This window comes from Musa acuminata, chromosome BXJ2-11 (assembly GCF_036884655.1).
Source record: "Musa acuminata AAA Group cultivar baxijiao chromosome BXJ2-11, Cavendish_Baxijiao_AAA, whole genome shotgun sequence".
In the NCBI taxonomy this organism is placed as follows: domain Eukaryota; kingdom Viridiplantae; phylum Streptophyta; class Magnoliopsida; order Zingiberales; family Musaceae; genus Musa; species Musa acuminata.
The window spans coordinates 26095329-26117711 of NC_088348.1; the positions used below are offsets into that span (position 1 = coordinate 26095329).

At 47.7% G+C, this 22383-nt stretch overlaps 2 protein-coding genes and 2 non-coding genes across 4 annotated transcripts; 1 reads left to right on the forward strand and 3 right to left on the reverse strand.

Moving 5' to 3' along the window:
* Nucleotides 1-359: 359 nt before the first annotated feature.
* LOC135627566 (putative pectinesterase 10) lies at nt 360-1749 on the reverse strand. The gene is made up of 5 exons (XM_065133688.1): nt 1495-1749; nt 1244-1421; nt 946-1143; nt 629-867; nt 360-534 (listed from the first exon to the last, which is right to left on the reverse strand). The coding sequence occupies exons 1-5, from the start codon at nt 1710-1712 to the stop codon at nt 360-362; spliced, it is 1008 nt and encodes a 335-aa protein (XP_064989760.1). The 5' UTR covers nt 1713-1749.
* Nucleotides 1750-19266: 17517 nt separating this feature from the next.
* On the reverse strand, nt 19267-19353 carry LOC135628046 (small nucleolar RNA snoR118). Its single transcript, XR_010492772.1, has one exon. It is a non-coding gene; the product is annotated as a small nucleolar RNA snoR118 (small nucleolar RNA).
* Nucleotides 19354-19414: 61 nt separating this feature from the next.
* LOC135628031 (small nucleolar RNA R66) lies at nt 19415-19489 on the reverse strand. Its single transcript, XR_010492757.1, has one exon. It is a non-coding gene; the product is annotated as a small nucleolar RNA R66 (small nucleolar RNA).
* Nucleotides 19490-20424: 935 nt separating this feature from the next.
* Nucleotides 20425-21385, forward strand: LOC103971601 (calcium-binding protein CP1). The gene has a single exon (XM_009385661.3). It carries the CDS (start codon nt 20500-20502, stop codon nt 20980-20982), a length of 483 nt encoding a protein of 160 aa, XP_009383936.2. The 5' UTR covers nt 20425-20499; the 3' UTR covers nt 20983-21385.
* The last annotated feature ends 998 nt before the right edge of the window (nt 21386-22383 follow it).

The window sequence follows — 22383 nt, forward strand, 5'->3', positions numbered from 1 at the left end:
TCACTTAAGATGTGGGATTAAATCAAAGTGTGTTATATGGGGGGGGGGGGAATAATTAGATCTATCCAAATCAATTAAATCCATATCAAAATTGAGGACAAATAAGGTGATCGGTGGGAATGGTGGTAGATGAAATTTACTTTTCCATATAATCATATTTAGAACATCCATTTAGACCATGTTGGAGTGACATTTAATCATTTTTTTATATAAATTAAATTTTGCTACCGGTAAAAATTGACTAAATTTATATGGCGTCAAAAAAAAAAGATGAACACTCACAGCAATATATATATATATATATATATATATATATATATATATATATATATATATATATATATATATATATATATTCATTAATAAGACCAACTCGATTTCGGTTGTTCGTTGAGCCACCCTTCTCTATCAATGTATGTCATGTGAATGAAATATCTTAGCTCTATGTTACTTAGCTTTCTCTCCCACTCCACTCGCCTCGAATGGTTTGATCCCGGTCCGACGCACTCCGATTCGGCATATGTTATGTTGCCCCTGACACATCATCGTAAACGAATCTAAAAGCTCAAGTCGATGGATAAGAAAGTAATTAACATACATAACATCTCTGATTAGAAATATAACTTACTCGTGACCAATGGCGTTCCAAGCATACCACCCTTGTGGAATGATGATGCCGGACATGAAGGTTCTGTAAAATATCACCCTCGAATAAGCTCCCCATGCCCTTCCCAAGTACGTCTCTTGAAACCCCGTAACATTGCATGACTTGAACACGAAGCCACCAGGGTCTTTGGGGCTCCCTCTCCCTTGCGCTGTCACGAAACCTGGCTTCATCGCACTCTGAATCAACGATATCGTGCATCCCTGTATGACCAAAAAGATCCTCAAAATAGTACTATGTATATATATATATATATTATCACTGTCGAATGGGATCGATACCTCATAAATGGATTGGCCATTTCCGAAGATGAAGTCCATCACCCCTTCGATATAACAATCCTTGAAGTAGTGTCGTCCCTTTCGATCGAAGAGCGTGTCTTGAAACCCAATGAAGCTGCAGTTGTAGAAGGAAGACTTATCTCCCGATATCGCCGCTGCCAAGGCTTGCCTTATGTTCACGCTCCCATCATACGTATTCTGCAGCAGAAACATACTTATCAAGGAAGACTTGATCTGCATGATGGAATCCCCCTCCTAAAGAGAAATGGGAATCATTAGCCTCTGTGTGATGCTTAACCTTGAATGCTATCCCTGCAGCAACGAAGCTCGAAGCAGACGACGTGAACGTGGCAGTAGCTTTGCCGCCATGGCCACGGCGGTCGGGGGAGTGGTCGCCCCACTCGATCGACGTCCGGTGAGCGCCCTCTCCTTCGAGGAAGACGTACCTCTTGGATTGAGACAGGTTCACCTTCTCCCTGCATGAACACCCCACTTCAGACGGCGGAGGAGTGCAAGTTGAGCGTCAAAGGCGCTCCGGCGACGACGAACCTGTAGACTCCTGCGGCGACGTGGATCTTTATCCAGTGGGTGTTGTTGTTGGGGATGGAATCGATCGCCTCTTGAATGCTGGTGAAGTCTCCCTTGTGGTTAGGATCGACGACGATGGTCCTCACGATGGATGCTGCTCCGCTAAGCTTCGATGTGGACGAGAAGACAAGGAAGAAGAAGAGGAGGAGGACAAAGAAGAGGAGGAGTGACCACTTCATGGAGCCAGGGCGGTGTAGGTAGCGAGAAGGGAGGGACAGAGAGAGATTGATGCATGAAACTCCGAAAACAAGGGTGAAAATAGGGCTAATTACATATTACTATTATAGATAAAACTTTAGCATTTTGATTCTTACAATTAAAAATTTTACATTAGAATCCTTACATATATAAAAATAAAGTATTTAACTATATTTATCGTAACTTTATAAAATTTTACTGGGGCCACGAGAGCTATTGTGATTGTGGTTCGTAAGAAAAACTGATTAGAACGCTTGGGATTTTTGCAGCTTCTTGTGGGGGAGGAGAAGAATGAGGAAGGAAAGCGATGATGAAAACTGATACAAAGAGAGATATGGATGAGGACGATATAGATGTCAACGCTCTTCATTTGCATTGATGCCAATATAGATACAAAGCAATGAAAAGACCGCTCGACATCTACATCGATTCCGACATAGGTACAAAGCGACATCACTCTTCTCCGCATGATTGTCAGCGTCGATACAAATGTCGAGTGAGGCTCTATATTTACAACTACGTTGACATCGATGTAGATATCGATCGACACTTTGTATATACATCTACGTTAGCATCTATACATATGTCGAGTGACCCTTTTACTACTCTACATATATGTTAGCATTAACATAATGGCCAAACGGCATCGATGCAGAGTATCAATATATGCATCATCCTCTTCCTTTGCTTGACTTGACTTTTCATCACTGTTCTTCCATCTCATTATCCTCCTCCCCTTATAAGAAATCTTATAAGTTCTCAATGTTCTCATCGATCATAATGATAACAGCCACCCATGACCCCCCAATAATGTCGTTGTCCGTCATAAAACATAATTTGAACGTTAAAATTATCTTTTTACTATCATTATTGTGTTATTTCTAAATGTATTATATATTCCGTCGATAAAATCGACGATGTTATGATAAATAAAATTAAATATTTTACTTTTATAATTATAAGGATTATAATATAAAATTTTAAAATTAAATATTTTATCTTCATAATTATAAGGATTATAATATAAATTTTTAAAGTTTAAGGATCCGGATGTAAAATAGATCTAACTAGAAGGGGTAATATATAATTAGCTCAGAGGAGAAGCACCAAAAATCCACTATAATTCAAATCTTTACATATTTACATATTAAATACCGAATCTGAATGAGGTGGATTTGGTGTAGAAACGTACACAAATGATTCATAAACCCTAATGTATCGATTTGTGTATTAAAATCGCTCAAATACCAACAGTTGTAAGTGGGGTAGATTTTTTTAATCTGGTCTCTAATTATAATTTTTCGTTATTCGTTGAGCATTCATTTTTTTTAATCTCAAATCTAATGATCATTTCTATCTTTTTTTATTTCATTTAATGACACGTGTAATGACATAAATTATTTTGAACTTTTGATCATCTTATTTCCATTTATACCAATATTTCGATCACTAGCAAACTCACAATATATAGATTCAATATGTCATTGTATTGATAGTGATTAAATCATATAAAAAATTATTATCTTTAATTTTTTTTACGAATGATATACGGACATACCATCAATAACATTTATGGTATAATAAAAACTATTTTAAAATATTATTATTTAATTTCTAAAATTTTTAAATCAGTTTTCATGATGCATCCGTTATTTAGTGTCAACAAATTTTTTATGGTGATTTTTTTTGTATATTGGCGTTCTTGCTACTTTAAATTTAATAAAAGTAAGTATAAATGATTATTATGTACTTTATTATAAATAATATTAGACAAATTAATTTATTTCCACAATAATAAAATATCTATGGAAAAATGTTCAAAATTTTAATGATGTTAAATATATTTTATTCATCGTTTTCAATTCTTCAATTATAAGTGTGATATATAAAACAATATTTTCAATTTCAACGAGGTATGATTGGATGAAGATGATCGAAACTAAGAGATCGACCATAGAAAAGATCAAAACGTCAATTACATGAAACAATTAAAATTTTTATAATTTTATTTTTTATATTATTTTTTCTTGATACCAATACACTCATTATTTTAAAAATAAAATTTTAAATTTTTTTTATCATATTTAAAAATATTTATAATCAAAATTAGAAAAAAAAATCCGTTCAAAACGAAACTAATCAAAACCGAAATAGTTGGGTTGAGTTCTAGAAGCAACTCAATTCGATTTCAATTCTAAAATTTAAGAAATCAAAATCATTAATTCTAAAACAAAAAATAATCGATTTCGTATTCCAAAATCGAGATAAGTGATAGGGCCTATTTTGGGTCCAAGACACGTCACACCCGGTGTCACATGCCAGGTCAGAATCCGTACCAAGTCGTTGCTTGGCACGTCTCGGGAATCCCGAGATGGCACCGCCCCCAAGACACGACAAGTCAGAATCTGTACCAAGGCATTGTTTGGCACGTCCATCACGCCAACCTGCATACGACCGACCCTCGGACAATAGTATAAAGACCTTTGGCCGGCATTCGGCCCAGGGGGGAAGAAAACAATTCCACAAACAATGGATTTGCTCATCGGAGGGGCCACAGTCAGGAATCACCCGACGAATGCCTTTTTTGCAGTTAGGCGGTCGCCCCGAGCTATGAGCACCTCGACCAGGAAATCGCCACCTAGTGAGGGAGGTCGAGCTGTCGCTTATCTCCGGAATGGAGAGATGCAGCTCGACGCTGACAACGCTTTTGGACTAACAAACGCCGACCAACATCTCGTTGCGAAGGCCCAACCTACCTGGGCATCCAGCTCAGCCAACAGAAAACTCTCGACATCGACCCATGGACCTAGCCGTGCTGACCCGTCAACTATGACATCTTTGTTCACCAACATTTTGGCGCTAGAAGGAGGGCCATGTCGCAGGAGCATCCCACCGAGGCTTTTCCCGAGGGAGAACCGACGATCGGTCACCCCTCTGTCGGGCTCGGAGAGCCATCCCTGCCTGTTCCCAAAGACGGGGGGATCCCGGCCACGACGCCAAATCGCTGCTGGGCTATAAAACGAGGTGAAATTCCGTAAGGTAATACACCAGGCTATGAAATTCCGACATCTTTATTCACCAAATCGCTACTGGGCTATGAAACGAGGTGAAATTCTGAAACGATGTCCACCTATCACTAGGCTATGAAATTCCCAACCCCAATGGGGATCGGGGAGTCCTGAAGTGATCCGGGAGAATCAAGGCGATGCTATCTTACAGCGATGGCTCTCTCGAGAAAGTCGTGCCCCCGCCAAGTTACAGACGCCCGAGGAGGAGCAGTAGGGACAGAGCATCTGGAGCCACCTGAGCCGATCATCGAGGTGCCCTTAAAAAGGAGCTGGCCCGAGCAGACCATGAAGGTTGGGGCGATCCTCCCCGAAGCAGAGCAGCTCTAGCTCATTGATTTCTTGAGGGGGGATGCCGATGTATTTACATGGTCCCCAGAGGAGATACCCGGGATCGACCCAAGCGTGACCCAACACCAACTTAACATCGACCCAATGGCTCGACCGGTAAGGCAAAAGCCAAGGAGATTCACTCTCGACCGGCAGAAGGCGATCAGCAATGAGGTCGACCGCCTTAAAAAAGCAGGGTTCATCACCGAAGTGAAATATCCTCGGTGGCTGTCAAATGTAGTCTTCGTTAAAAAACTTAATGGAAGCTGGAGGATGTGCGTTGACTACACCGACCTCAACCAGACATGCCCCAAAGATTGCTATCCACTCCCGAGAGTCGACCAATTAGTCGATGCCACCATAGGCTATCAGCTTCTTACTTTCATGGACACATTCGCAGGCTACAACCAGATCCGGATGGCACCTCGGAATCAAGAGAATACAGCATTTGTCACCGACAAAGGTATATATTGCTACAAAGTGATGCCCTTCGATCTGAAAAACGTCGAGGCAACCTACCAAAGAATGGTCGACGAACTGTTCAAACACCAACTCGGGAGGAACATGGAAGTGTACGTGGACGATATGATTGTGAAGAGTAGAACCACAAGCACTCACCTGACGGACCTAGTAGAAACATTCTAAATGCTCAAGCGATACGATATCCACCTAAATCCCGCAAAGTGTGTCTTTGGGGTCTCCTCGGGTAAGTTCCTTGGTTTTATCATCCACCAGAGGGGAATAGATGCGAACCCGGAAAAGATCCAGACCATAACCGAGATGCATTCCCCCTGCTCGGTCAAGGACGTGCAGCGCCTCGTCGGGAAGTTAGCAGCACTTAGCAGGTTCGTGCCGCGTTCGGGCGACAAGTGCATCCCCTTCTTCCGAGCCCTGCGATAGGCCAGCCAGTTTACGTGGACCTCAGAATGCGCATAAGCTTTCGAAAAACTGAAGACATGCCTTGCCCACTTGCCTCGACTTGCTTCGCCCGACCTAGGTGAAACCCTCGGTCTCTACCTAGCGGCATCAACACAAGCAGTCAGCTCGGTGCTTGTTCGGGAAATGCCCCCAGTGCAACATCCCATCTATTACGTCAGCCACGTCCTCACCGGACCCGAGGCAAGGTACTCCCCGATCGAAAAGCTGACTCTCGCGTTGATAAAGATGGCCCAGAAGTTACGGCCTTACTTCCAAGCCCACACGATCAAAGTGATTACCGACCAGCCATTGCGGCGGATCCTCTCCGACTTCGATGCCTCAGGGCGGATGCTACGGTGGTCGGTCGAGCTCAGCGAATTCGACATTCAGTACTCACCTCAGACCACCATCAAAGCTCAGGTATTGGCTGATTTCATATCCGAGTTAACCCCTGAAGATCATACCCATGAGCAGGAGAACGGCGAGAACGCATGGATTCTACACGTGGATGGGTCGGCCACCGCCGAATCAGCCGGGATCGGACTCATTCTCAAAAGCCCGTCCGGGGAGACCTTCGAGAAATCGCTCCGATTACAATTCCGAGCCACGAACAACGAGGCCGAATATGAAGCGCTACTCCACGGCCTCCGCCTCGCCCTGGAGATGCATGTCACTAACCTCAAAGTCTACAGCGACTCCCAATTGGTGACAGGACACGTCAACGGGAGTTATGAAGCTCGGGAGCCAACGATGGCGTTGTACCTGACAGAGGCAAAGCGGCTCACCCACTGCTTCAACCGCCTCTCGATCACTAGAATACCTTGGGCGCAGAACACACGGGCCGATACGCTGGCCAAATCAGCCTCGGTCCGCGACTTGCCGATGACCCCAACGTTGGAGTTCATATCGGCACCGACAGTGCCAACTTGTGAGGTCGCCAACATAAAGATCTCCCCGAACTGGGTGGAAGAGATCCTCCGCTTCAAGAGAGACGGGATGAAGCCCGATGACCCTACGACGGCGAGACGATTAAGCGGAACCAAGCCTGGTACTACGTGGTCGGTGGGAAGCTGTATCGCAGGGCCTTCTCTCAACCTCTCTTACACTGCCTCGCACAACCGGAAGTTGAGACGGTCCTTGCCGAACTTCACGAGGGGATCTATGGGGAACACATCGATGGGCGGACTTTGGCCTTCAAGACCCTAAGGCAAGGATACTACTGGCCGACTATGTGCCAAGATGCCATGACATACGTACGACAATGCCAATAGTGTCAAATGCATGCTCGACTATAGCATCAGCCGATGACACTTCTTACCCCGATGGACGCTGCGTGGCCCTTCGCCCAATGGGGGCTGGACATCCTCGGGCCTTTCCCTCCTGCCTCGGGACAGCGGCGTTTTCTGATAGTCGGGGTCGATTATTTCACGAAGTGGGTCGAGGCCGAACCTTTGGCCTCCATCACCGAGGAGAGGGTTCGAGGCTTCACATGGAAGAACATCATCACCCGGTTCGGAATCCCGAGGGTTATCATCACTGACAATGGAGCTCAATTCAACAACCCTAAATTCAAGACCTATTGCAAGTTGTATAGAATACAATTAAGGTTCAGCTCGATCGTGCACCCCCAGACCAATGGACAAACAGAAGTGATGAATCGGGCAATTCTAGAGGGCCTCAAGAAGAGGGTCTCGGGCGCACGCGACGCTTGGGTGGACGAGCTACCTAGCGTCTTATGGGCGATGCAGACAACCCCCAAAAATCGCCTCAGGAGAGTCCCGGTTCAGCCTAGCATTTGGAACTGAAGCAGTGCTCCCGCCCGAGATGCTATTTCCGACCCGGTGCACCTCCAACTATGGACCAACAGGCTCTGTCGAGGGCCTGCGAGCAAACATGGACCTCCTCGAGGAAAGGAGGGCCAAGGCACATCTGCGTACCTTGGCGTACAAAAAAGCGGTGGCCCGGATATACAATTGCAAAGTCCGACCACGACTGATCAAAGTTCGAGACCTCATCCTTCGGAAGGCGGAGGTGAGCGACCCGATCCGAGCGCGAGGTAAACTCGAGCCTAACTGGGAAGGCCCCTATCAAGTATATGATGTCGTCCGAGAAGGGACCTACCGACTCGAGACCATGGAAGGAACCCCTTTGCCGAGGACATGGAACGTGACGAATTTGAAGAAATTCTATCCGTAAAGATCGAGGGGCGAGCCTCCCCGAAGGAAGCATCTAAATACATGGAACAAGAAGATGAGAAATCAGGATTCCAAAATAAAACCTTTCATTGATAAAGGCATATATACATCAAGGTCGGGCGATACAATTTCAAAATTTGACCCGACCAAAACAAAAGGAAAAGGAGAAAGTACAGCCCCTAGCTCCGAGGAGGGGTCTCGAGCCCGTCATCAAAGGGGACGCTCGCCAGCATGTCGACATCCTGGTCCTCCGGTCGGTCGACAAACGGGTCTGGCTCCAGTTCTTGATCCGGGTACCTTGCTCGAAAACGAGCATAGGCTACACGATACCCGAACTCGTATGTCACTCGCCCCGACCTCACCAGGCCGTGCTTGAACCCGGCGGATGACTTGTACTCAGTAAGCGCCTCCTTTATCTTCCCAGGCAGCGCCAGTCGCTCCTCCTTCAAAACTTCTTTGGCGACCCAGGCCGAAGATCGGGTAGTCTCAATGTCATGGGAAAGGGTCAGTAGCTCATCGTCCAACGTCCGGATGCACGACCGACTCTCCTCCAGCTCGCCCTTGAGGCATGTCACCTCTTCCTCTAGAGCCGAGGCACGCTGCTCGGTCGCAACGACGACTTCCAGACCGCCCCGGTCCCTCAACTCCTGATTCTCCCGCTGAAGGGAGGCATTAATCCTCACCTGGCGTTCGATCACCCGTCCGACGTCGAGGACCCGGTCGATCAGCGCCATGGCATAGTGTTGACCCTGCACAAAGGTTAGCATTAGGACTTATGGGAAGAGAGGTTTGGACCAAGGTAGGAGCCACCGCTTACCCAGACAAACAACTTGGCCGCCCGGTCCGCCAGCGCTTCCGAAGGGGAGCAGTAAAGCTCTTTCACCATTGCTGGATGAAGAGCCCTGCGGAGAAATTCTCGGGCAATGGAGCCGTTCTCTTCAGCATGCCCCGCTGTGGGGTACTCTCGATTTGAGAAACATCACCACCTCGAGACGAAGGTGTGGTGACCCCGTCGTGGGATGATCCCTTCACTCGTTGAATGTTCACCATTTCTGCAACAAGAAGCCCGATCGGTCAAGTGCCTCGGGACGAGCATGCGGCCCACAACACGTTAATAACCATACCCCTGGTGGCAAGGCTCAGCCTTGCTTTGACCAGCCACTCCTCGCGCATCGCCCTGACTACCCGAGAGAAGGATAAGAGGCCTCTTAACCGATTCACGTCCATCGTTTCTCCAACAGAAAGCAATAGGGGGGTGTTGTCGACGGTTCGGGAGGTCCATCCGGCACTAAAGCCCCACCCCCGACTACAATCGATGAAAAAGAAGCGGCTCTTCCAACCTTTGTTGTTGGAAGGAGCGCCGCTGATTTTAAACCCACTACGGGCGGTAAGGTAATACCCCCCTTGACCCTTACACAAACGAAAGCAGGCCAAGAAGAGAGTCTTGGTCGGCTTGATCCCGGCTCCCATACACTCCCCGAGAAATGCCACCAAATAACACCAAGAGTTCGGCGCCATTTGAGACAGCGATATGCCCCACTTACAAAGACATTCCTCGATAATGGGATGCAGCGGGAACCACATCCCCGCCTCAAGGGCCCCTACGGTCAACCCAAACCCGTCGGGAACCCGATCATATGGCCGCTGGCCGGGCTGAGGGGCGTAAACCTTATAGCACTCTGGGATACGGTAACGATCCTGAAGTACCCCCAAAAGACCCTCGGTCACCACTGAGTCCACGTCATGCCACGATTTGAGGCTTTCAAATGCAGAACTCCCTACGGCTCCCGAGCAAGCACCGTCAGAGGACACATTGACGACCTCGACCTGGAGTTCCCCAGAGGAAGAAGTCGAAGAAGAAGACGAAAGTGAGGACGCAGAAGAAGAAGACGTAGGGGAGGATGGAGACATCCCGACCTCAGGGCTAAAAGGACGGAGCCAGGTGCAGGACAAAGGATCGGGCAAAAGTAACGACGACTGCTTCAGGAGAAGCTTATAAAGGGCAAGCTGCCCTAATGCCAGGGCGACGGTTACGCTCCCCGAGGAGAGCGATGGGCGTCGCATTTAAAACCCATCGTGACTCCTCGGATGTGCCAGATTCGTCGCCCTCGAGAATCCCGCCAGAGGCACCTCGTCACTAGAAATCTCCCGCCAGAAATCATTCAGCTTCCCGCCTGGTCCTGCGCCCCACCAGGCCACACCGCCACGTTGACACGGACTTAGCTGGTTTTGCCTAAGTCGTGCGGCACCCTTGCGCGTCCGTCCGCAAAGGTCAGCCTCCCCGAAGCCTCCCATTGTCCCTTAGGACCAACAAAAGAGAGAACGGGTTAAAGAGAACGCCTCAAACGGGATCCACAAGCAAACATGTCCGAAAAACACTTCATAGACAAAGCAAATTACAAACAGACTTTACAAGCTCTGAACAGTGGCACAACAAAGGGTAAAATGGTCCATTACAGACCGAAAAGCTCTCGCACGTGTCTACATGACACAACCTTTATTTACAAGCCTAAAGAGGCCACCAACCCAACTAAAATGGGACTATTAAGCCTTCGGCCGCCCCTTTACATGTTGTACAAGGCATGAACATGCCAATAGACACGGACAGATATAAGCATTACATCAAACACCTTGTTTAGAAGTTTGTCCGTGACATTCTCCCCCACTTATCCCTTCGACGTCCTCGTCGAAGCCTTTGTGAACACTGCAACTCTTCGCCTTTGCTGAGTCTTCAATCTTCTGCTCCAGCTGCAATGCGCCTCCTGGTTCCCATCTGCTCTCCGCTGCTGTTTCTGAGTAGTCGAACCTTTGATCCGCCATGCTGCTTCAACTCGCCAATGACTCTGACTCTGGTGTGGGGTTGGCTGAGTTGTATTGATCCTCGTTGATTCCTGCGGATCCACCAAATGAAGGAAAAGACCATTCTTACTGCGCCAGTTTCTCAAAATTTCCACATGCTGCTTGAACTGGGTGGATGCTTGTTGGAGCTTTAACGAGCATCGCCTCACAAACTTCTGAAGTTTTGGGTCCTTCCTCCACAAAATCTGCTCATTGACTCTTCTTTCAGTTAGTTGTCACATCCAAGTAGGTTCGCATCACTTCCGCTTTCGATTGACATTTCGTTGGGAAATGAAGCGGACAATCTACTCTCAGTAGCACTGATCACCGTTGGTGAGGATTTGACAACTATTGTCTTCCATTATCTTCGAAGGGTCGAACTTGTGCAGAGCTCCTCTGCTGGATAGATAAGAGAACTGGGGTACTCGGTTTCGCCCATTCTCTTAAGAGTTGAGAAGGCAAAGGTTACTTGACTTCGCCCGCCTCCTCGAGGTTGTACTTCATGCATCGAGCTGGTTACTAGCCTTCGCCTGCTCTTTGCTCACACTTCTGAAGCACTTGAAGTGTTTGCACTCCTTGCGTTGAGTTAGCTACTGTGATTCACCTTCTCAATGCCATTGAACTTCTGGAATGCAGGAAGTTTTCACCCCAACTTGGAGTAATTCTCTGATAGATGAGGTCGCCTCTGGGATTGTACCGTCTTCTCCATCAACCCTGCCGCCTACTCCACTGAGTAGCAAAGGTACAACACCACGTATTGCCTGCTTCGTTCCTTGGTCGTGCACTCTTGCATGACCCGAAGTCCTTCACTTACGGCTATCTTGATGAGAAACTTGTTGACACCGGTCTTACGAAGTTTCTTGGCCTCTGCCCTTCAGTCTTGTCTCGGTACTTGGAGATTGCCTCTGCATGCTCCACCTCCTCGGCCCCTTTCACGACCAAGCGCTCTCCCTCCGTGAGAGCAAGGGATCAATGACCTTCACGGAAGTCCCGCCTCTACGGTACCATGGCGCTGTCATGCCCATGGCACTACTATCCGTCGCCTCGCATCTCCATCCCTTTTCTTCACAATCAGTAGATATGCCTCCGTGACACACCTCCGAGTCCACCTCCATTCTAACTGATTGCTTGATTTTAGGTAGCTAAGTCCCTCTGGACTCGTCGTCGCTTCCTCGCCCCTTTCGACCTCCTGCTTCAACACCTCTGTGTTCTCCAAGCAGTCTGTTTGGTCGATGGAAAGACAGACTGCAACTCCCATGCATGGCCTCTGCCATCACGTTGTAGGGTTTGCACCGATTCTGTTCTCCTTAGCTTCCTTGGTAGCAACGTTCGCTTACTCGGCCTTGTCCTCTGACTTGCCGGGCTCCCTTAAGCGAATATGAGCTCTGGAGCAGTCCAACTCTCCAGCTGCTTCGATCATACCTCTGCATGATCAAGTTCCTCCCATGGAACTCACTGGTACTTGCATTCGAACTTTTCCCTTGGTGGAACCCAGCCCCCATATGCTGATGACCAAGGCTTTCATCCGAAGCAAAATTCGATGCACGCACGGAAGACCCGCCTCTGCAGTACCATGGCCTTCACTCCTTGAATCCATAGCCCTTCTTGCCGTCGTGTTGTTCACCGAAGTGGAGCTCCCAGTAGCTCCCGATCATACCTCCATATGATCTAGTCCCTCCCGGGACTATGTCGTGTGTGTCGCATTGCCACGAACTGTTCCACCACGATCCGCTGCACCATGTCGCCTCCTGGTGACATCTCCATTGCATTCTGATCCTTGTGGAATAAACTCGAATTGTGAACCCTCCATGTGTGGCCTCTGCCAATACATCGCAGGGTCTCCTCCACCTTCGATTTTGTTCGCTCCTTTGGCAATCGACCTTCATCCACCCACTCTTGGGTCACACCTAGATGAAGCACCGTTCTAGGACAATCCGTCACCTAGTAGCACCCGAAGTCCACCGACTTCACTGTAATTTGTGCACCATTGTCTGGATCCTGGGCCTCTGCCCCAACCAGCACAATCTCCGCTGCGCACCGCTTCCCTCATGGCAACTTGAATGACAACACTGTGGCATATTCTTCAAGAGTACCCGCCTCTGCGTCCTCTTGCCCCGTGCTAAGGCCTTCTGAACTCAACTTCGCCTCCGCAAATTGAGTCGCCTTAGTTCCTCCATCAAATGCTCCTCCGAGATAAGGTGCATGTGCCCCGAAGCTCCCTTCGTCTTTGGCACCATGCTAGATGAGTCCGCTCTGTCAGAATGAAGGACCCATGGAACAGCATGATTCTACTCCTGCCTCTGCAAGAGTTCATGTCCTTGACCTCTGTCTAGGGAAAGCGTTGTGCCTCTACTCCATGTTCCAACTTCTATGCTGGCTCCCTTCATGCGGCTTGGGTACTTCGCCAAGTTACACCCCAGTTGTTCCGCTCCTCGTTTTTGCATTGAGTCGATGGTGGCCCTCGCGCCCACCATTCCACGAGTCAGCCCTCCCTTGAGTCCGATCTCCAGATCGACTCCAAGTGTGCCTTCATTTAAGTTGCTTTAGGTTACTCCCCCACTTGATCTCGCAATGCATCCACCAATGCATTCTCTCGAGCGAGATCATGCGACAACTCCTCGCTGCTTGCTCGGTCCATTGAGCTTCGTGGAGTTGTTGTTTGTGATGTACTCCTCCTCAACATGTGAAGTCCGTCTCACATGATTCTCCCTCTGGAGTGCCGAGACTTATCCCTCCTGGATAACTGTCCCGTTGGAGCAACATCTCTCTTCGTTTCGGAGACCACCATCCCCTTGGACTACTCCGATCTGCTGAACAAACTGTGCATTGTTCTGCCTCTTGCAAACGCACTTGCTAGATTGCGCCTCCACGTCAATACAGCCACCGCTGCACCCCTCCAGGCCTAGCAACATGCTGAACTCGTTGCACACTTCAGCCTCCTCCGGACGTATCCTTCGCATGCCGAAGAGAAAGTTTCAATGCTCCATGGCGCCGAGTCTCGGTCACCTTGGGATGGCCACGAACAATCCATCGTCCGCATACAAGCCCATGCATGAGTACCGCATTCTTCGAGTTAGCAATTCCCCTCACCTCTGTGAGCTTTGCACAACTCTTTCGGTCGCTGAGCAACTCATACCACTTTGCATGGTCTCATCCTTTTGCCAAGCGCCTCGCTTGCCTTGAGCACCATCAAGTAAAGTTGTCAACGTTGAGCCGTAGCTCAAACTCAGCCATCCCAACCTTTGTGCGCTCCAGATTCTTCCAAGCTTGCCTGTTCTCGTGGTGCCTCTTGCGCGAAGGGTTGGCCATTCCTCTGAATGCCAATCTCAGATGCCCACTCCTCTGAGCGACTCTTTTCCCTACATCTCCATGCCCGTTTTCCCTCAAACGGTCGCGCATGTGCTGACTGCCCTCAACGCAGCCCCGCTAGGTCCCCCACGTTTGCATGTCAAGTGTTTCTATGAGTGCTTGTCCCGCTCTGATACCATATGACACGGACTTAGCTGGTTTTGCCTAAGTCGTGCGGCACCCTTGCGCGTCCGTCCGCAAAGGTCAGCCTCCCCGAAGCCTCCCATTGTCCCTTAGGACCAACAAAAGAGAGAACGGGTTAAAGAGAACGCCTCAAACGGGATCCACAAGCAAACATGTCCGAAAAACACTTCATAGACAAAGCAAATTATAAACAGACTTTACAAGCTCTGAACAATGGCACAACAAAGGGTAAAATGGTCCATTACAGACCGAAAAGCTCTCGCACGTGTCTACATGACACAACCTTTATTTACAAGCCTAAAGAGGCCACCAACCCAACTAAAATGGGACTATTAAGCCTTCGGCCGCCCCTTTACATGTTGTACAAGGCATGAACATGCCAATAGACACGGACAGATATAAGCATTACATCAAACACCTTGTTTAGAAGTTTGTCCGTGACAACGTGGCGCACGGTTTTGGGCGAACTCTGACACACCGCCTGGCAAGGCCCTAGCACACGAGCCCAACTCCTGCTTGGGTCACTCCAGATCGGTTCCTGACTTGCGGCTCGCCGGCCCAACCCCTGCCCGGGTCACTCCAGATTGGCTCTCGACTTGCGACCTGTCGACACAGCTCTCGCACGAGCCGCTCCATATTGGTTCCCGACTTGCAGCTCGTTGGCCCAACTCACGCATAAGTCGCTCAAGATCGCTCCCGACTTATGACCCGTCGGCATAGCTCTTGCACGAGTCGCTCTAGATCGGCTCCCGACTTACGACCCGTCGGCACAGCTCTTGCACGAGTCGCTCTAGATCGCTCCCGCCTTGTGACCCGTCAGCACAGCTCTCGCACGAGCTACTCCAGATCGGTTCCCGACTTGTGGCTCACCTGCCCAACTCCTACCCGGGTCACTCCAAATCAGCTCCTGACTTGCGACTCGTCGGCACAACTCTTGCACGAGTCGCTCCAGATTGATTCCCGACTTGCGGCTCGCCGGTCCAGCTCTTGCACGAGTCGTTCCAGATCGATTCCCGACTTGCGGCTCGCCGGCCCAGCTCTTGCACGAGTCGCTCCAGATTGGCTCCCGACTTGCGACCCGTCGACATAGCTCTCGCACGAGCCGCTCCAGATCGGTTCCCGACTTGCGGCTCGCCGGCCCAACTCCTGCACGAGTCGCTCCAGATCGCTCTCGACTTGCGACCCGTCGGCACAACTCTTGCACGAGTCACTCCAGATTGCTCCTGACTTATGACCCGTCGGCACATCTCTCGCATGAGCCGCTACGGATCGATTCCCGACTTGTAGCTTGCTGGCCCAACTCTTGCCCGGGTTGCTCCAGATCGGCTCTCGACTTGTGACCTGTCGGCACAGCTGTCGCACGAGCCGCTCCATATTGGTTCCCGACTTGCAGCTCGCCAGCCCAGCTCTTGCACGAGTCGCTCCAAATCGGCTCCCGACTTGTGACTCATCGGCATAGCTCTCGCACGAGCCGCTCCAGATTGGTTCCTGACTTGTGGCTCGCCGACCCAACCCTTGCGTAGGTCGCTCGAGATTGGCTCCCGACTTGCCACTCGTCGGCATAGCTCTCGCACGAGCCGCTCCAGATCGATTCCCGACTTGCGACTCGTCGGCCTAACTCCTGCGCGAGTCGCTCTAGATCGCTCCCGACTTGCGACCCGTCGGCACAGCTCTTGCACGAGTCGCTCCAGATCGGCTCCCGACTTGCGACCCGTTGGCACAGCTCTTGCACGAGTCGCTCCAGATCGCTCCCGACTTATGATCCGTCAGCACAGCTCTCACACGAGCCGCTCCAGATCAGTTCCCGACTTGCAATTCGTCGGCCCAACTCCTGCACGGGTCACTCCAGATCGGTTCCCGACTTGCGACCCGTTGGCACAACTCTCGCACGAGCCGCTCCAGATCGGTTCCCGACTTGTGGCTCGCCGGCCCAGCTCTTGCACGAGTCGCTCAAGATCGGCTCTCGACTTGCGACCTGTCAGCACAGCTCTTGCACGAGTCGCTCCACATCGACTCCTGACTTGCGACTCGCCGGCCCAACTCCTGCCCGAGTCGCTCCAGATCGGCTCCCGACTTGTGACCCATCGGCACATCTCTCGCACAAGTCGCTCCAGATCGATTCCCGACTTGCGGCTCGTCGGCCCAACTCCTGCCCGAGTCGCTCCAGATCGGCTCCCGACTTGCAACCCGTCGACACAGCTCTTACACGAGTCGCTCCATATCGGCTCTCGACTTGCGACTCGTAGGCACAGCTCTTGCATGAATCACTCCAGATCACTCCCGACTTGCGACCCATCGGCACAGCTCTTGCATGAGTCGCTCCAGATCACTCCCGACTTGCAACTCGTTGGCATAGCTCTTGCGCGAGCCGCTCCAGATCGCTCCCGACTTGTGACCCCTCGGCATCGAAACCTGAGCCCAAACTCAGTCACTCGGCCCGCAGGACCAACCTTCATACCGAGTCACGTCTCGCGGCCAATTCAACGCCCGAGCCATGCCTCGCGACCAATCCAACGCCCAAGTCGCATCTCAGCTGATCCAACGCCCGAGCCACGCCTCACGGCCAACCCAACGCCCGAGTCGCATCTCGGTCGATCCAACTTTCAACCCACACCTCGCCAACCTAGTCCATTGCCGGAGCCGCTCTACGATGATCCTTGACTTGCGACTCGCTCAGTTGCGATCCACGAGTTGCGACTCGTCGGCCCACACTCCATTCATGAGCAACCGACGCGATCACACCGCTCCGACCCCGGCACCCCTCTCAGCCTTGCAAGACCCCACGACATGCCATGTCGAGGGGAGAGAAGTGATAGGGCCTATTTTGGGTCCAAGACATGTCACACCCGATGTCACACGCAAAGTTAGAATCCGTACCAAGCCGTTGCTTGGCACGTCTCGGGAATCCCGAGACGGCACCGCCCCCAAGACATGACAAGTCAGAATCCGTACCAAGATACTATTTGGCACGTCCACCACGCTAACCCGCATATGATCGACCCGGACAATAATATAAAGACCTCTAGTCGGCATCCGACCCAAGGGGGAAGAAAACAATTCCACAAACAACTGATTTGCTCGTCGAAGGGGCCACGGTCGGGAATCACCCGACGAAGGCCTTTTTTGCAGGTAGGCAATCGCCTCGAGCCATAAGCACCTCGACCAAGAAATTGTCACCCAGTGAGGGAGGTCGAGTTGTCACTTAGGGAACGAAGAGACGCAGCTCGACGCTGACGGCGCTCGAACTAACAAACACTTACCAACACCTCGTCGCGAAGGCCCGATCTACCTGGGCGTCCAGCTTAGCCAACAGAGAACTCTCGACATTGACTTGTGGACGTAGCCATACTGACCCGTGAGACATCTTTCTTCACCAACAATAAGTACTATGTCTAAGTCATCCCCTTTTCCCAACGACATCTTTCTTCCCCAACAATAAGTACTATGTCTAAGTCATCCCCTTTTCCCGACCAAGCTCCCGAGGGTCGAACTCTTACAAAGTTACTGAGGTAGCACAATGGACGAAGAATCGAGAATCAATTAACGAATAATCAATCAAAAATCAATAAACGAATAATCCGAGTTAGAAAGGTAGGGAGGTAATTGAATATATATTTCCGAAAAGTAAATGAAAATATGTTTTTATTAAAAATCAAAATTTGCAATGTAATACAGAGAAAAAAAACCTCTTACTTATGCCTAAAATATCAAAATTATAGTGTGTTATCACGTTGAATAAAAATAGTTTAAAAAATTACGCATAATGCATTTAACAAACATTCAGTATGTTATTAATAATGTAATAGGCATGACTTGAGGCTACCAAGTTCATTTACGCTGTCATCTGACTTGTAATTTTTCATTTGAGCCAAATAAAATTTCATTAGTTACTAATATATGGTATTTATTACATTTTTATATCTATATAAAATTAATGTCAAATAATACAACAAAATGATGTCTTGGTATTGTCATTACTAATTTTATATGTAATATTTTAACATTATATAACACTAAAATCTTGCTTTATAATTTGTATAATAATCATACTTTTCTAAAAATCCAAACAAAATTTTCAACGAAAAAATATAGTTTTTATAATTTTTTAAAACAACCATTTTGCCCGTTACTGATCACAGCCCACAATCGCACCTCCGCCTCGGCCCCCGCAACCGTCCGCCTGGTAGCCGCATCCCAACAGCCGGCACCGCCGCCCCTGCCCTACCACCTTGCAACTTCGCTCGAGGACAGCCAACACAAATATAATTAACGAAAATTGTTGAGTCTCAGTTTCATTCCTTTGCCAAGATATTATAGGCAATGACAACAGAGGTTAAATAATGCATGATTCGCAGGAAAACATAGTAAGACTATGAGAACATTTGTATTATATTGTATATGTTTAACATTTTCTTAGAAGAACTGGAAACATTCAACAAGTACTCTGTTTATTTTTTCTGACATTTGTCTGTAAATTTTAAGACCTTGCAATTTTATCAAAAGCTTAAACAAGGTTGGTTTGAGGTTATGCGCTATTATGACTGCTAAATATCCTTGCCATCGACCTCGAATTACCCATTAGCAAAAACACAAAGTTCCTCCGCATCGAAGGTGAGAACATAAAACTTAAATCAGGAAAGCAATAAATAAAATCAGAACTGTAACAACATTAAACTTGAATCGATGGTGAGCACAAAATGTCAGCCAATGCTTTCTAGGCAAGTGCATTTACTTCAAATATATGCAGAAGAACTGCTCAGCGCCCAGTGCATTTCATCATCCAACATATGCGGACCACAAAAAACACTCAAGAAGGTAAATACTCGAACATGTTATAGGCAGGGGATCCTCAGAAAATTGCTTATAGCTTTCATCAAGACGATAAAGCTCAGGTCTCAAAGATTTCATGCCATCATCGGACCAGCTGCGACTCAATAATCCCTAAATACTAAACCTCAATCGACTACTGATGCCAAAACTCCGAATAAAAAAAGGTTTGAAAAGGAAAAACGAAGATAAATGCTCCATTTCGGAGAAATCATTCGCTACAGCCCACGGAACAAAAGAAGGGCACAGCGACTCAACATCTCCTGGCGATGCCAATTTAGCCATCCCGAAAAACCAATCCCCCGACGATAGACAGAAGGATCGGCTCATCAGGTGGCCTCTCTCCGCCACAAGAACAGCAGCAGGAAAAAGAAGCAGCATAGAAATCGAACGGAAAAAGACGAAGGAGAACAAGCACGTTCCAGGGACAGCAGACTCGAGCACCAGAAAAAAGAGAAACAACAGAGAAATCGGACTGAAGAAGACGACGACGAAATAGAGGGTCTTCTCATCGCAGCCTGCGAGGTATCCATTTCATCGGCTCTTCACTTATATATACTCGAGAAAGTAGGGTTTCACTCGGTCGGGAAGAAATGCCTCGGTTAGTGTGCTAATTTACAAATGTGACACGATCAGTTCAAGAGCAGCGGCGCCTATTTGTTGCGGCCCGAAGCCCATATATGAGGTCAAGATTTAGAATTTGCTATCACAAATCTTCGAATGCAGCATTTATTCCTATAAAATCCTCCATTAAGTCATATACAAAATAAAAATTCAAATTTGGTACACTTATAATTGGGATCAATGTGTTGCTATCAATAAAATATAATTTTCCTTTAATCACCATCAAGAAAAAATCTTCGCCTGTGGCGTTCCGCTCACCACGTCTTGAGTTGAGGCCCAGCTTCAATGGACGGCTCCTCCAACCCATTGACGTCACCCACCACGTCGCCCGGATTGGACCCGGCCCATTTCGTGGTCGCCAAGCCACACGACTCTCACCACGAACGTTCCACCTATTTATCACCCGCTCGTCGCTCACCGACCAGACGGAGGCGCTTCCAGATTCTTCCGTTCTCCTGTGTAGAGGAACCGTGGCAAGGATGTGCCCTTCCGGCCGCTACCCCCGCGGCGCTCCGTCCGCCTCTGCCGCCCGTATCCTCCGGCCGGCGTTCGACGTCCTCGACGCCGATCGTGACGGCAAGATCAGCCACGACGACCTCAAGGCCTTCTTCTCCTCCGGCTTCGCGGCGCCTCTCTCGGACGAGGACATCGGGTCCATGATCTATACCGCCGACGCCGACCGCAACGGGCTGGTGGGATTCGAGGAGTTCGAGCGGGTCCTCAGCGGCCGCGGCGGGGGGAGATCAGGAGGCGACGTCATGGCGGAGGCGTTCCGCGTGATGGATCGGGACGGGGACGGGAAGGTGGGGTTCGGGGACCTGAAGGCGTACCTGGAAATGGCGGGGCTGCCGGCCGGCGACGCGGATGTTTGGGGGATGATACGGATGGGCGGCGGCGGTGACGCGGTCAGCTTCGACGCCCTCCTCAGGATCCTGGCCGTCGACTACGCCAATGGCCCGTGAGCTGTTTGGTATCTGTCCCTGTTCCTTCGTGAATCAACACCATGAGGTATTTTCCTTCAATAAAAGTCGAAGAAAGCAGCTTCGGTTGCTCATGAATGTACGTCGTCGTTTTTGTCAAACGTCAACATGGTAGGAAATCCAATAAAAAAATTAGAAATAAAAGATAGATAGTCAGATTACATTCGAAAATTAGAAAATTAGGAAAATATTACTATAATAATCTATAGATGATTTTAATACTCTTGAATTAATTAAGCTATTGTCTTGTATAAAACTTAGATGAAGAAATTTATATTGCAGTCCTATGTAAATGGCAAACGCTAATATGAACTCTTGGTATGCTTACTTGAGAAGGTGCTTTTGGCCTTGCAATGAATGAAGATGAGTTTGATTGATGATCTCACACCGTAGATTGCTTCATTAGACAATAATTTTCTTAATTTTTTATTTCTCGAATATATCACATGAACGTATCAACCTTTTTGCTAACACATAGTAGATGAAGATTTATCAGCTAAAATTAGTAAGAATTTTATGTTTAATTTCAAAATTTTCATCTAGAATATTAAATACTCGAGTGCAATTCTAAAGACGCTATACGTAATAATAAATTTTGCAAAAAAAAAAAAAACTTGCTTTAAGTGAAGATAAAACTATAAAAGTCCTTTTATAGTTTTGAGTAAAAATATTTCTCTTTTTTTTATTTTTTAAATACTTTTTTCATATTGTTCAAAAAGCTTTTATTTGTCAGGATCCTTGAAATGATCTGATATGACAGCCGAAATAGTAATCGATTGTTGTCAAGATAATTAAGCTAATTTGTCAGGATTCTTTATGACTAATCGGAATATTATAATTATATATTACATATCGATCCGATCTTTATATATAAGATTTATAATATTTTTAAATAAAAAATTTGGGCACTTTTATCAAAATATCATAAATCTGTCCAAAAACATATAAATTGACTCAAATCTTAATTTAATAAAAATTAGCTCATATTATAAAAAAAATAAATTAAATGAACATATTTATTAGTTTAAAAAATAATATAACAAACCAATAAAAAGACTTCTATGTCATTTATAGTGTTTTAAAAAATACTATAAACCTATAAGAAATTAGCTGATACACCATATAAATCGGTCCCCGAAAAAGATGTGCATTGCTGTTGTGTCTTGTCGGAGATACCATGGGAAATACGACAAAAATGTGCACCAGTTGAAAAAATAAAAATTTGGATATTTATTGGGGAAAAATCGTAAAAATCAAGTATAATAATATTAAATCATATATTCTAATAAAATAATAATTATTTGTGAGAAATAAATATATATTTATTTATGTTTTTCTTATTGTTATCAACAAACGATTTCGTCTTAGATATTCAAGCCAAGT

Bases quoted from the DNA above. Each gene is read 5' to 3' on its own strand.
- LOC135627566 (XM_065133688.1), bottom strand. From the start codon at position 1,712: ATGAAGTGGTCACTCCTCCTCTTCTTTGTCCTCCTCCTCTTCTTCTTC. The intron at 1,422-1,494 runs GTTCGTCGTCGC...GTGTTCATGCAG, and splicing joins GTCGCCGCAGGAGTCTACAG to GGAGAAGGTGAACCTGTCTC. The intron at 535-628 runs GTAAGTTATATT...ATGATGTGTCAG, and splicing joins TGGAACGCCATTGGTCACGA to GGGCAACATAACATATGCCG.
- LOC103971601 (XM_009385661.3), top strand. From the start codon at position 20,500: ATGTGCCCTTCCGGCCGCTACCCCCGCGGCGCTCCGTCCGCCTCTGCC.